At 38.1% G+C, this 16280-nt stretch overlaps 1 protein-coding gene across 1 annotated transcript; it reads right to left on the minus strand.

Moving 5' to 3' along the window:
* Window positions 1-389: 389 nt before the first annotated feature.
* LOC130223449 (uncharacterized) lies at window positions 390-12309 on the minus strand. The gene is made up of 8 exons (XM_056456322.1): window positions 12265-12309; window positions 9619-9996; window positions 9379-9435; window positions 4359-4730; window positions 2656-2776; window positions 994-1063; window positions 854-925; window positions 390-784 (listed from the first exon to the last, which is right to left on the minus strand). Exons 1-8 carry the CDS (start codon window positions 12290-12292, stop codon window positions 710-712), a joined length of 1173 nt encoding a protein of 390 aa, XP_056312297.1. The 5' UTR covers window positions 12293-12309; the 3' UTR covers window positions 390-709.
* Window positions 12310-16280: the final 3971 nt, after the last annotated feature.

A 16280-nucleotide genomic window follows, 5' to 3' on the forward strand; every position in this document is an offset into this window, starting at 1 on the left:
AATAATATATTAAACAAGGTCAACTCAACAATTCTAATCCTTAGTTTAACTTTTTGAATGCTGATCTCTTCTAATGGTTCAGTCTGTCATTGTATTAGGGCACTTATAAAGACCAAGAAATTCCTTTAAATATAAACAAACACAACATCTTTGATTACATGGAGACTTTAAAAATAGTAATAATAATTAGCCCACTAAAACTTCCTGCCTGTGTACATGTATATTGTATATAGAAACAGCAAATCATGAGATGATGTCACAAGGTCATTCCAGTTCACATTTATTTGTAAAGCATTTTCATTTTCAAAGCATTTTAATTATAAAGCAAATTAAATTAGAAATACTAAGACGATAAAAGGAAATAAAAGAAAAATTAAACAATCCTCTAATGTTTCAAACAAGTTTAAGTTTTAAGTGTTTTTTTTTTTCCTCTACAGATTTTAAGATTTTTAAAAACAAAACTGACCTTAAAGTATTAAAAATGCCAACAGAAGACACAGCATCTTGTGGTTGAGTAATTTCCGCAGCTCATTTTTGTATTCATTTACTAGACGCGTGTTAAGCAATGCTGGAGTCTTTCACAAGCAGGCGGTTGCTGGTTATGTGCAATGCTGGAAATGCAAATCCTCTTGTCCTTTATTTAAATCTCTGAAGTTGTTTTCAATGAACAACAAATTGATTCTCAAATCAAATGGATGAAGTTTAACATTCAGTTGACAATGCTATAATAATCTGGGTCTTGTCCTTCAGAGCTCTTCGTGTTTTCACAGGATCTCTTCATAATCTGGAGATAAAACACATGATGAGTAAGATCAGATGTTATATGATAAACAGAGCCAGCAGAGTAACTCACATCCAGTGTATTGTATTCAGAGCATGTGGACTTGGGGTCAATGGTCATGTAGGGGTCTTCAGGAGACTCCACCTGACAATGATGAGAGGATTAATTATTAGTTCATCATTGACCAATCACATGTGATGAAATTTACATACCTGTGTTGTTACACTGTGCTGTGGTTGTGATCCTTTGGGGTTTTGCTCTTCTGATGGAGTCACTCGCTTCCTGTGAGATGAAGAAATAATGATCATGAAAACTGAATAAACAAATGTTTTTATGTAACTTAAACTTATTTTAGTCCTTAAGTCGGGTTTAACTTAAATTTTAAAAGTTATTTTAACTAGATTTTAACTAGATTATTTTGTGAAACCGCAAAAACACACCTAAACATATGTTCAACTGCAGTTTCTACATAAAATGAACACTAGAGGGCAGTGCGACACTAACAAATTTTTATTTTACACTAATGATATTTACAGGGATGTTATTGGCCAATAAAGGTTTATTTTTATTCTATGCACAACAGCAAATAAATTAAATGTACAGCTCAATGTACACTAAATGTATTTTATTAATTTATTATACAATTTTTAAACAGGAAAAGATTAACATAATCAGGCCTGACTCCGTTTTTTTAGCAGGTTCCTGCTCTGTAGAACATAAAAACATTCATCCTTAACTAAGGATGTCCAGATCTGATCACATGATCTCAGGATATAAAGCCTATACAGGACTATTATATTTAGCAAAATGTAATGTATCTTTGTATTTTTATAATTTTATTTTTGCTATTTTAATTATTTTAAAATACACAGAAACATGTTACATGGCCCTATAAATGTCCAACTTATATTTAACTGAATCGCATAACGGCCTATATCTAAAATGTTGAAAACTGCTCATTTTATTTTTATAAAACGTGTGTCAAAACGTATTGATCTATATATATATATATATATATATATATATATATATATATATATATATATATATATTTTTTTTTTTTTTTAAGAAAACAATACCGACATTTAAGAATCCATATTTATGTGGCTCCCTCCCGTTTGAAAGGTGAGAGGGGAGTTTGAGCTCAGGTAGATCTCGAGAACTCCCCTGCTGTAGTAGCTAATGAACAGATAGTGATTGCTCTTGAGAGATAACTACTTATAGGAGCATGTCTATGGTGCCGATTTGGATTAGTCAGTTAACTTAAGTTGCATGGTTTTGGATGGTGGGAGAAAACCGGGGAACCCGGGGGAAACCCACGTGAGCACAGGGAGAATGTGTAAACTCCGCACAGAAACGTCGGCCGGTTTGGTAAGGAATAGAACCAGTGACATTCCTGCTGTGAGGCAACAGTGCTAACCACCGGGCCACTGTGCCAACCATCTGGGAAAGGAGGAGGAGGAGTAGGGGTGGAAGGGGGGATTCTTTAAAATGAAGATGACTGTGATATGGAACTTAGGGTATTTATAGTGGCTTAGGAGTCGTCTGATTGGTGAATTATAAATTGAATAATGCAGGACCGGCTGCAAGCAATCATAAGCACGTGATCCTCTCAAAATTAGTTTATAAATAAACAGACTACTATCTCAGTGGCTACAATGATAGTTGACCATCAGATGACGAGCAGGAGATTTTTAAAAAAGTTATAGTGCATTACAGATTTGCAAAAATGTAGACAGCGCCCTCTAGTGGATTTGTCATCAGAAACATGCAACAAAATATACCTGCAGCAATGTATTTTATGTTTAGCAAAAATGCAGACTAAGCACAATTTTTTATCCTGAGCTGAATTTGTACAGTTTGAACACACTCACCTTCTGATCAACATGAAAACCATCAGAATTACAAACATCACAAAAACAGCTCCAGTAATTCCTGCTGTGATCAAGACCCAAGATGAGCTGCTTTCTGTCCAGACGAGAGAAAAAACATACACTGACCTCACGATGACCCACACCTTTACCACAATTCAGACAAATGTTTGTGCACACATGCACAGATTCAGATTCACTTATATCTTTCATCTTTATCCAGAGACACAAACACACTCACACACCTGTTGAGTTCTACAGACCAACACACACTCAGTCAAAACACACTCAACAGAGGAATCATCAGACTACATTACCAGCTGAGCTCGTCTGTGGTGTGACTGTTGTACTGATGCTGGAAACAACTGGAAAACAATCAACAATCAGATAAATAATACTGAACATAGCAGTACATGGAAATATTTACTAGTGCTTCATGTGAACTGACAAACCAAGCCTTACAGTTAAAACTCTCTAGCTGGGATTGAGGATTATATAAGGATGAAGAATAAAGTTCTGGCTAGAAGAACTAAAACTAGCCAGTTCCAGTTCATCATGTAGGAAAACCATAACATGATAAGAAACTTCACTGGTTACAGATACAGCAGAAATCCTGATGAGAGATGAGAGTCTTTTCTCATTATAGAAATCATTTATACAGATTTACAGTTCTACAGCCCAACACACACTCAGTCAAACACACTCAACAGAAGTGGTGTTAGTGAGACCAGCAGGGGGCGCCCAACATGCGGTCTGTGTGGGTCCTTATGCCCCAGTATAGTGACGTGGACTCTATACTGCTCAGTGAGCGCCGTCTTTTGGATGAGACATTAAACCCAGTCTTGACTCTCTGTGTTCGTTAAAAATCTCAGGATGTCCTTCGAAAAAGAGTAGGGGTTTAACCCTGGCATCCTGGCCAAATCTGCCCACTGGCCTCTGTCTATCATGGCCTCCTAACCATCCCCATATCATAATTGACTTCATCACTCTGTCTCCTCTCCACCAATCAGCTGGTGTGTGGTGTGCGGTCTGGCGCAAAATGGCTGCCGTCGCATCATCCAAGTGGATGCTGCACACTGGTGGTGGAATTCCCTCCAATGTGTAAAGCGCTTTAAGTGCCCAGAAAAGAGCTATATAAAAGGAATTATTATTATTATTATCAACAGAGGAATCATCAGACTACATTACCAGCTGAGCTCGTCTGTGGCGTGACTGTTGTATTGATGCTACTCATGTTGGAAACAACTGGAAAACAATCAAGATTCAACAATCAGATAACACACATAAAAATAAAGAAATTAATCTAAAAAATATAAAGATAGAAGTTTGTTCAGTATAAATTAAAGAAATCCTTTGGCCTAAATGTACTGTAACTGTGGTGAAACAAATAATCCATTAAAAAAGTATTTATTACTGATTAAAATAAAACTTCACAGGTTACAGATGCTGCAGAGATTGTGATGAGAGATGAGAGTCTTTTCTCATTAATTGAAAATATATATATTGAGTTTACTCTAACAATATAATGTCAGTGTATGCTGTTGATCAGTGATGTGATGATAATGACTAACCAGATTCATCATCTGTACACTGAAGAAAATGTTAATAATCAATAAAACATTGATTCTTCAACCTTAATAACAGACAAATGACCAGACACACGGATATCATGAATGTGTGGAAAGAACTGATGTGAGTATAATTACCTGCACAGTAGGCCAAAAAACATGTAGTTGGACTAAGCAGCTCATAGACATAATAATTTCCTGGACAGGCTTTGACTCGAATTGGAAAAGAGCCAAAATGGCAGCAGTAATTATACCAGTGACCGCAGACATCTCGAGTGACGACTCCATCCTCTACTGTTGGGTGTCCACCACGAATCCACAGTGGAACATGAGTCCCACAACTATACATCTCAACACATGTGTCTGGGATCTGAGCGCTCAGGCCATTAATGATGAGCCGATACCAGCCGCTCCAGGAGACTGACTGGTCACAGATGTAGACTGATTTTAATGGCTGACTGCTGTCGGCTCTCCATGGATCGTCCAGCACAGTGTAGTTGTAACAGGGATCTGCAGAAAGATAAACCATAAATAACAGAATGAAATCACAGTCTTATTATAAATGTTCTCAAAAAATGAATTCCTGAAGCATAAAATTTACATTAATTTCACATTTTATATCTTCGGCATTTGCACACTGTCACATAATTGTAAATCACTTAAAATTTTAGTTTTGGGCAGTTTTGGGTTTAAAATCGATGTCCTCATTATCCAGTCACGTATGTTTTTAAATCTAGTCAATCAGGGGTGCATTTTCGAAAACCCTCGTTAGGCACCTAAGGTCGCAAGTTCTGTCGTTACAAACATAGTTTGTTGATTTGGTGTTTCCCAAATCCATCAATCAAACGAACATTTTCAAACTGCGTCGCAAACTTGTACGCTTGCAACTACACCTCTGGAGCTGTAGTTAGAAACATAGTTCCTGGCTGTGTTCTATTGCCTGTTATCCCCCCTATGCTCTATTCATTTAGAACATTCTAACATTTAAACTTGGAATGATTTAAAGTCATCTCGTATTTTTACAGTTCAGTTTTAGCGATCTTCATGTTTACACATGTGCTCCCTTCGCAGTGCACTTTGAAAACATTGATGTCATTTTGAACTCAGTCGTGGCTCATGACGAAAGTTATGAGTGACCTATTATTTAAAAGCGGAATTTATTTTACGTCTCCAAAGCTTGTGAAAACAAAAAACACAGCATACGTTAATGCTTTTAATTTATAGTAGATTATTTATTAAGTATCTGTACTGTATATGACCTGGGCCTGCTGGTTAGAACATTTCTGCAGTGGTTTACATGTGTCAAATTGTAAAAGTAGACTTTTCAAAAAATAAAACATAAATGAACAATATCCCTCTTAATAATAATAATAATCAACATCATCATCATCATTAATATTATTATTAAAGTATGATTTTTTTCATTTCCTAATAAATAATAAATGTTAAATTTCATTTTTTAATGAATAGCCTCATTATTTATTTATTTATATGATTTATATATTATATTAGAGTAGGTGTTAGTTTTTGTAAGTGATTTTATGTTTTAGAATAGACTATATAATGTTCTCAATAGTATTTGTAAAAGAAACACAGGCCCTGTATGTGCCATTTATTTAAATTAATATAAAAAGCGAGTTAATGTTTTTACCAAAACTAATATTGGATTTTTAATGAGTGTAAAACAATATAATTTGCACAAAGAAATGATAGGGCTCTCCTCTAAAGAAGTTGTTACTCCACTCCCTTTGGAGCATCATTATGGACGTTTCACGTTATAACTAACGTGGTTCAAATGATGGATCTGCGACAGAGAAATAAATTTTTTGGGAAACACTCGTCACTACATTTCTCCTGCAGTCATACCAACACTGACTCACATAATTAACACATCTCTTGACTCTGGTCTATTCCCTACTTCATTTAAGCAGGCTAGGGTAACCCCTCTGCTAAAGAAACCCAACCTGGATCAAACGCTACTTGAAAACTACCGACCGGTATCCCTGCTTCCATTCATGGCCAAGATTTTGGAGAAAGTAGTGTTTCTCCACCAGATCCTGCTATCTACGCTTGAGTCACTGGGCGTCGCAGGCACTGTTATTCAATGGTTCAGTTCCTACCTCTCGGACAGGTCATTCAGGGTGTCGTGGAGGGGAGAGGTGTCCAACCTACAGCATCTAAACACTGGGGTACCTCAGGGCTCTGTTCTTGGGCCACTTCTCTTCTCTATCTACACGGCATCTTTAGGAACAGTCATCCAGAAACATGGTTTTTCCTACCACTGCTATGCTGATGACACCCAGCTATACCTCTCTTTTCACCCTGATGATCCCTCGGTTCCAGCTCGCATTTCAGCCTGCCTGTCAGACATTTCACACTGGATGAAAGATCATCATCTCCACCTTAACCTCATGAAAACGGAAATGCTTGAAGTTTCTGCCAACCCGACTCTTCACCATAACTTATCAATCCAGATGGATGGAGCAACCATCACTGCATCCAAAATGGTAAAAAGCCTTGGAGTAACGATTGATGACCAACTGAACTTCTCTGACCACATTTCTAGAACTGCTCGATCTTGCAGATTCGCACTCTACAACATCAGAAAGGTCCGACCCTTCCTATCTGAACATGCAGCTCAACTCATTGTTCAAGCTCTTGTTCTCTCCAAACTGGACTATTGCAACTCTCTGCTAGCCGGGCTACCAGCTAGTTCTATCAAACCTCTTCAGCTGCTTCAGAACACAGCAGCACGAGTGGTCTTTGATGAACCCAAAAGAGCACATGTCACTCCGCTACTCACCCGTTTGCACCGGCTGCCAGTTGCTGCCCGCATCAAATTCAAAGCTCTGATGTTTGCTTACAAAGTGACCTCTGGCTGTGCTCCTTCGTATCTGCTCTCACTTCTGCAGATGTATGTGCCCTCCAGAAACTTGCGTTCTGTGAATGAACGTCGCCTCGTGGTTCCATCCCGAAGAGGAAAGAAATCACTTTCTCGAACTCTCACATTCAATCTGCCCAGTTGGTGGAATGAACTCCCTAACTACATCAGAACAGCAGAGTCACTTGTTGTCTTCAAGAAACGACTAAAAACTCAACTGTTTAGTCTCCACTTTCCTTCCTAATCTGCAACTGCCTCTCTGGCTATACCACTGTGCCCTCTTTCTCTCTCTCTCTCTCTCTCAAAAAAAAAATAAATAAATAAATTTTCTACTAATGCTTTGCTTCTTAGACTTTACACACCTGAAACTTGTCTATAGCACTTGTTCACTGCTGCTCTTATAGTTGTGTAAATTGCTTCCTTGTCCTCATTTGTAAGTCGCTTTGGATAAAAGCGTCTGCTAAATGACTAAATGTAAATGTAAATGTACATTTTTATTTTCCCAAACAATACGTACTATGATAGTTCAGCCGCGAGTTACGTCATTGTTTGGGAAATGCACCCCAGCTCGGTTTGATCTCTTTTACTAAATCATCATCTCTCTATTACAGAAAGAATGAATATTTTTTAATCACAGCAGCTCATCATCAGGCTATAACATCCGAGGGTTGTTGTTTAAGTACTGCACAGAGTTGATATGTTTTACAACTAAAATTACTTTTATTAGTTTCAACTGCAAAACGTCTGAGAGTAAAGTCACTCAGTGACATAAAATCTACCAAGTGTTCAAAGACATTCCTAAGCACCAACCCCACCATCTTTGAAACACACACCCAAAGACACACACTATTGAAATGGACTCATAGAAATCTAAACAAAAGTCAGCCCAAAGTACAGTACATGTAATGCGTTTGTAACCTATGTATGATAATAACTTGTATGCTTGCTGTAATTTCAAACCATGAGTTAAAATTTGCTTGTCTGCCTTGGAACAGCCTTAAAACCAGCTAGAGGAACAAAGAAAGTTTCCTGTGCAACTTTTTTCAGTAGAGAATAGGTGCCAATAGTTAAAATCCATCTACACCCCCCAAAATCCTTGCAGAAAGTCCCGACACAGCATCTACAGGACTGGTTTCTGTACCCGTGTGACTCACCTGAGTCCGGGTTTCTTATTTTACGGGAAATTATATCTCAGTTTAAAGTTTGCCCCTTGCATATCCTCTGATCTGCGTCGCAAACTGAAACGGAACAGAAAAAGGTCTTTCTTAGAGACTCCATCTTTCAAGCATCAGCGAAAACTCCCACAACACGAGAGACCCAGATGCAGGTATTAGTCGTGCATTTTTAAGCTGTGCTCTTTATCAAAAAGCTGTTTTTATAGTCTTGGTGGTTCTTACTTGTCGTGAGGGAACTGAGTGAAATTTGTCATTCTTTCATCTAAATTCTCTATTTTCCTCGCTGTTCTTTTGTTTGTGTATCGTATGTTTGTTGTGTTAGACTAGTCATTAAACCACTTTATAACCATGTTGGATTGGGTTTGTTTTTGCCTCACAGAAATTTCAACAGTAAAATATTTTGCTGCTAGCTTATTAAAGTTTAATAAAACTTCTAAAACTATTTATCTACTTCACGTGAAGTAAAATTTCCTTTCTAAATAAATAAACTAAATATTAAATAAATAAATAAAAATAAATATTATTTTTATCTTAATAATCATTAATATTTATAAGTTGAGCTAATTTCGTTACAACACCAATGGTCCCCAACCCCTGTATCGGTCCGCTAAATCATCCGAGTTGAAAACATCACAGCTTTTCAGAATGCCGCGGGCGCACCGTGAGTCACGTGAAAAGAACTGACCAATCAGCTTCATTCTGTACTCATTTCGGTAGACGAATTACCTCAGACAAACACAGAACACCCAAACACTGCAGAGCTTTTTAATTTACTCCATAAATAAAACTTGTATCAGAGCTGCAGCAATGTTTTGCCAGCTTGTCATCATCTGAAGAACTGTTGATGGTCGCCTAGAAACTCAGTATCCAGTGTGTGCACTGCTGGTTCACCGTTCAGTGATTTACTCTTTATGTGTAATATAGAGTTCCCAAATACATTTCAAAATTCATAACCTGGTTACTTTCCAAAATAAAAAGCCTAATGACTGAACACTCCTGTCCATCTTTTCTTATTGTTCATCTGTAGCTGATGTGTGGACTTCACTGTTTTCATGAAACTAAAACATTATTCTCAATATCAAAGCCAGCAGTGTTTCTTTACCAGGTGTGATGATCAGTGGTGTGGCGGCTGTAGAGCTGATGATAACACTGCCAACATCTGAAAATTTACATCAATAAAACATTATGAACATATAAAAGTCCATGAAGGAGCTGAAAACACTGGATATATGAGTTTATAATGTACATGTAAACATATTCAGAGCAAAATCTATTTCTTATCCTGAATTAGAGACGAACACAAATATGAAAGTGTAGAAAGAACTGATGTGAGTATAATTACCTGCACAGTAGGCTGAGTTACAGACAGTTGGTTTAAGCAGCTCATAGACATAATAATTTCCTGGACAGGCTTTGACTCGAATAGGATAAGAGGGGAAAAAGCAGCAGTAACCGTAAGCGTTAGCGCAGACATCTCGAGTGACGACTCCATCCCGTACTGTTGGGTGTCCACCATGAATCCAAAGTGGAAAAGAAGTTCCACATCTAGACACTGCAACACATGTGTCTGGGATATGAGCATTCAGACCGTTAATGAAGAGCCGATACCAGCCGCTCCAGGAGATATACCAGTCACACACGTTGGTGTTATTTGTATTATTGACGGATCTCCATGAGTCACTCAGCACAGTGTAGTTGTTGCAGGGGTCAGTCAGATTAGCTGTTATAACACATACATAAAAAAGGAAATGAGCATTTATTTAATAAAATACATCCAGAAGAACAGCTAAAGACCTAATAAAAAAATTCTAAGTGATCCAGCTCAGAATAAATAAAGTTTAACAATTCACAAATAATAAAGCTTAACAAAATATTAAATATGTTCATTTATTTACATGTTTATTCTTTATAATGCAGTTACAGGATTGCTTTAATATCAGTGTGTCTTAGACAAGAAAAAGACAAACTACTAAACTAAATGTAAAGATTAAACATGACAGTCTCAGAGCAAAAACCTGCAGCAGGAATGAACAAATATTATTAGAATAACTGATAATATCTAATAAAAGATCAGATTATCACTCTGAAAAAAGATATTCATACTTAAAAAATATATTTAAGTCATTTTAGTATACCTATTGTTGTTTTGTAGTCTTTTGACGGAGCAGCCTATTATGTTTATTCACAGTATTTTCAGGGCTGCCAACTTAAGGCTTTAGTTTGGAGTGAGAATTTAAGCCCCGCCCATATTCAAAAGTCACACCCCCAACAACCAAGCCACGCCACATTTATTTATAAATATATACAATGATAATTATATTATTTTAATCAATACTTTTAAATATTTTTTTATATATTAATTTCAGAACAGCATGGTCGCCTCACAGCAAGAACATCACTGGTTCTAGTGACATGCGCTATAGGGGAATTGATGAACTAAATGAGTAGTGCATCCGTGTGTGCGTGAATGAGTGTGTATGGGTGTTTCTGAAAGGGCTTCCACTGCGTAAAACAAATGCCGGAACAGTTGGCAGTTCATTCTGCTGTGGCGACCCCTGAAATACAGGCTAAGCTGAAGGAAAATGAATGAATGAATATTAATTTCATTCGAATGAAATTCTACAGATTGTGTAGAACACAAAAAACATGTTTTACAGAATTATCTATAGTGTTGTCTTAGAGTTATAATAATAATAATAATGGCGCAGATGACAGCGATCATGACATGAGGTAAATGTTGATCTGCCAGCTGAGCTTGATGCGTTGCATTCATCGCGTGTTCAGCGCAAATGTCCGCTAAATATAAAGTCTAATACTGTACACATCATCGCCAAAGAAACTTGCCTTTACTAAGTTTACACTGAAACTACAGCTCATAACAAAGAGCGGTATTGCGCCGGTGGTCATCATGAGAATCCTGCTCTGTCTGCTCATAAATTGGTGCGGCTGACTCGCCTGCTTTATTCCACCAACACAGAGAAATGAAGATCAGCTCATAACGATACTGAGCATTTACAATGACCCAAACCAAAACTTTAAAGAGTGATAGAAGTGAGACTTTCTTTTGTCTGTTCTTCCTTGAGATGTATATTATTTTGCTATTTAAAGTAATACCATATTATACCGTCACCGTTCAAAAGATGAAAAATACCGTGATATTAATTTTAGGTCATATCGCCCACCTCTAGTTGAATGCATTGAAATAGTTGTTCATATGATATTAGCAAAAGTTATCTTTCTGTCGAATTATTGCTTGTTGCATGAGAAAATAAATACATGCACGTCTCATGTGGGTGCGGTTGGGGTCGCGGTGTGTATGTCAAACAGGTACTGAATGATATTAGGACTCACTTCATTTCAGATTCACTTTTATCCTTCATCATTATCTAGTGACACAAACACACACTCACACACCTGTTCAGTTCTACAGACCAACACAGACTCAGTCAAAACACACTCAACAGAGGAATCATCAGACTACATTAACAGAGCTCGTCTGTGGTGTGACTGTTGTACTGATGCTGCTCATGTTGGAAACAACAATAATACTGAACATACAAAGAACACGTGAACATATTAGCAGGAATTTATATGAACTGACGATCCAGGTCTTATGCATAAAAGTGCCAATTTAGATTTTTTACTTATTTTATTTTTCTAAAGTTAAGAGGAGAAAAACATTATGATTTTTGTTATCAATAATTATTTAGTTACTACTAGAAATCTAGACTCCTGTAATCCTGACACAGTGCTCTGCCTCATCAACTTACCAATGATTTCACAATAATGACGGTAATCAATATTTAAATATTTAAATATAGGCAATATTCATTGTGTCAGTAATGGAGGGATCAGACATGAGGTGCTCAGAAAACTCTCAATCAGAGTTACTGAAACAGCAGGAATTATTGAGAAAAACAAGATAAAGCATTGGAGCATTACATCTCTATTCAGTTAAAACACAGCAGACAACAGTATAGTACATTACCAGCTGTGGTCATCACTGGTATAACCATTAGAAAGGCCAAGCTAAGTGTGGAAACATCTGAAAAACAAAAGTTAAATTAAAAAGGACACAATTAAAAGGAATGGATAAACAGGCTTTTATTTAACAGCTCATGCAAAAAAATGTACATTTTCTCATCCTCTTTCCTCACCCTATCAGACTAAACCATTGTGATGACGTTTCTTTAGGAGAACATAGGATTTCCTCTCTATGCTATAATGTGCTGTCATTTTCTACACCCATTTAGTTTGATGAAACTCTCCAGTCATCTCTGTCCAAACTGAAGAAATAAAACAAGCCCCATGACAGCCCGACACAAAGATATCTTTACAGTATGAGTTGTGTGCCACATTTGAAGTCTTCTGCAGTCAAACAGAAGTGGATTCAGGACTAAAATATTTTCTATTATATTCTAAAATGAGAGACGTCACATGAACAAATGCTAATAAATCCTTATGGCCACTGAAATATCAGCCTTTTCCTCATTTCAGCAAGTCACACTGAGTTCACCTTCACTTTACAAAAAATTACTTAAGAATATTCTTCACTGAAAAAAGAGATCTACAGGTTTTGAGTGACATGAGGGTAAATATTGTCCTGGTTATGAATGTAACCCGCGGTCCCCAAAGAAGGAAACGGAGACATGTGTCAGAGCCAGATGACCAATCACTCTGAAGAGTAAGAAAATGGGCCAATGAATGCCTATGAGTGAGAGTGCATCAGACTTAAGCCACTGAAGAGCCAAACACTCCGCTATCAGCTGGAGACCCAACTGCTGTGGCAAAGGTGACACACGTCTTCATTCCCTTCTTCAGGGAAAATAGAATACGTTTGTAACCAGAACTTTCCCCTTCAGAGGGAACTTCAACATGTCTCAGAGACACTTTGGGAGATTGTAAGCAAAGCGCCACAGCAGCTGAGCCTGTCTCATCCCTGATGTGTAGTTTGCCAAGCATAGCGTGAGCGCACAAGCATCACCATGGGCGTAACCTTTCAACGTCCTCTGTGCCTTTTATTATCAGAAAAATTAGAATTTTTCTTAATTTCCAGCTGAGAGCAAGAGCATCCATGCAGAAAAGGTAAAAAGCAACTCTGAAGAGTGCCCATATCAGCTGGACTGTGCCAGGGTGGAGTCTCCATTCTCCTGGGAGCGTAAGCTGGAAAAATCTGTTTGAGTGACAGCATGACTGAAAACCTGTTCTAAGGGCACCAGGCTCATAGAAGGAAAGGTCCATCCAGAGACTGAAGGTGCAGGGACACAGCGGGGTGATGGTCACCCGGTGTATCTCTACGTGCCATGCCCATCTGGAGAACTGATCGTGAAGCCAATAATGAGGTGATCTCATATGAACAATTTGAGCAGCATGATAGCGGCTACAAAGGTCATAATGAAGACCGAGTCCAGCTCCATTCCGAGCTTGCTCAGGTCTATAGCTGCAATCAATCCCACAGATGGATGCACCGGGGGGGGTGTTTCTGCATGAGCATTTTGACCGGCATCCTGAGCAAATAACAGATCAAAATGTGCAGATAGGATTGATTAAAATCCACCGCTCTTTGGGTACGATAATGTACGAGCGTAAAACCCACTCTCCATCTCAGCTGGAGGGACTGGCTCGATTGCATCCTTCACCAGGAGGACAACAATCTCTTCGTGTAAGACAGGAGCGGAGCGTAGATGACCGCTGTGAAATACTCACCCGTGAACTCTGGAGGCTAATGGCAAATTGAATTGCATAGCCCAGTCTGATCATCCAAATGAGCCACTACAACATTTCGGCGAGGAGCTTCCCTAAAATAGGCCTAGCAATGCCCATGACTGCTGATACACTTGAGCTTTTTAAAATTTCACTTAAATATTTTTTGAACCTTCAAGTGACTTTTGTCCGAAGCAAATACAGATTCAGTTACTGTAGCTCTGACTCAAAGACATTCATTCATGCATCACATACGTGAAGTTTATTTATAAACTAATTTGGAGAGGATCACGTGCTTACGATTGCTAGTGGCTGGATCCGCATTATCCAATTCTCAGTGCACCAATCAGACGACTCCTAAGCTACTACAAATACTCTGGGTTACATTCCACCTCTATCTTCGTTTTGAAGAATCCCCCCTTCCACCACTACTCCTCCTTCTTCCTAGATGGGTGACACGGTGGCCCAGTGCTTAGCACTGTTGCCTCACAGCAAGAACTCCTCTGGTTCCAGGCTTTACCAAACCAGCAGACGTTTCTGTGCAGAGTTTGCACTTTCTCCCCGTGCTCATGTGGGTTTCCCCCGGGTTCCCCGGTTTCCTCTCACCGTCCAAAACATGCAACTTAAGTTAATTGACTAATCCAAATCAGCACCATAGACATGCTTCTAGTAAGTAGTTATCTCTCAAGAGCAATCACTATCTGTTCATTAGCTACTACAGCAGGGGAGTTCTCGAGATCTTCCTGAGCTCAAACTCCCCTCTCGCCTTGCAACGGGAGGGAGCCCCGGGCTCGAGGATCTTATGAGCTCAGCGCTCTCTCCCGGGACAGCATGACAAACTAGCTTATTACCAATCATCAGCTAAGTGTGAACTCTTGAAACAATTTTACGGCTTTCAATCATAGTGAAGCTGAAAAAATATGTAAATATACGTACGCATTACAACAGAGATGGTACTCAGTGCTTTTATAAAACCTGAAATAGGAAAACACAAAACAAATGAAACTGTATTGAATTGGGCTGCAATTTGACAACGTGAAATCTACATTCATAGTTTTGAACTATGAGAAATAATCTTACTTTCAAGCAGAGAGGAAGTCATTGTCATTTATGAGTCTGATGTGTTTCTGTTCATCCACTAATCAGTCCAGAAGATGAGTTTCCTTTACAGTTCAGAGCAATTAGGACTGACATTATAGATAAACACAAAACAACATACACAAAATATGTTATTTCACACACAGAAACAATCCATTTTACATTTTCAACATGCATTATTCTGTATAATTTATAAGCTTAAGTAGAGGGTCAGGGTTTCTGCAGGTTTCATCAAGTCAAATTTAAGACTTTTTAAGACCATTAAATATGAAATTTCAGATTTACACAAAGCTAAACGCTTTTTTACAGGCCCAATTAAAACATTAAAAAACAATTGTATGGAAGATAATTAAGCCATATTGGTAAATAGAGAGGGCAGCATGGTGGCGCAGTGGGTAGCGTCCTCGCCTCACAGCAAGAAGGTCACTGGTTCGAGCCTCGGCTTGGTTAGTTAGCGTTTCTGCGTGTTCTCCGTGTTTCCGTGGGTTTCCTTCGTGTTCTCCGGTTTCCCCCACAATCCAAACACATGCGGTACAGGGGAATTGAATAAGCTAAAATGTCCTTAGTGTATGTGTGTGAACTGAAGTGTATGGGTGTTTCCCAGTGATGGGTTGCAGCTGGAAGGGCATCCGCTGCGTAAAACATATGCTGGATAAGTTGGCGGTTCATTCCGCTGTGGCAACCCCTGATTAATATAGGCACTAAGCCTAAAATGAATGAATGGTAAATAGAGTTGATAAATTTTTGTTCAAACTTTTATTGACATGGATCAATAATGACATGGTCTGATTGGGTAGCTTTACATGGACATAGGAAAATTAAGACCTGTTTAAAATGATTCCAGACCTACAACACTATATTTCAGTGAATTTAAAGCTGAATTTAAAACTTTTTAAGGCCTAAATTTTTCATTTTCAAAAATTTTATACATTTTAAGACTTTTTAAGACCCTGCAGACACCATGATATAAAAACATAAATAAAGGACATGGGATATAAACACACACACACACACACACACACACACACACAAGAAAAATACTCCACTGCATTTATTAATTTACATTTGATGATTTACAATGATTTAGATTTTCATAAGAGTGCTGACCTGGTCAAAGCCCAAATTACTCAACCAAATCCAACTACACACAGACCAAACAATCACTTCACGATTTATATGATTTATCAACATCATTATTAAGAG

The sequence above is a fragment of the Danio aesculapii genome, chromosome 1 (assembly GCF_903798145.1).
Source record: "Danio aesculapii chromosome 1, fDanAes4.1, whole genome shotgun sequence".
NCBI classification, from domain to species: Eukaryota; Metazoa; Chordata; class Actinopteri; order Cypriniformes; family Danionidae; genus Danio; species Danio aesculapii.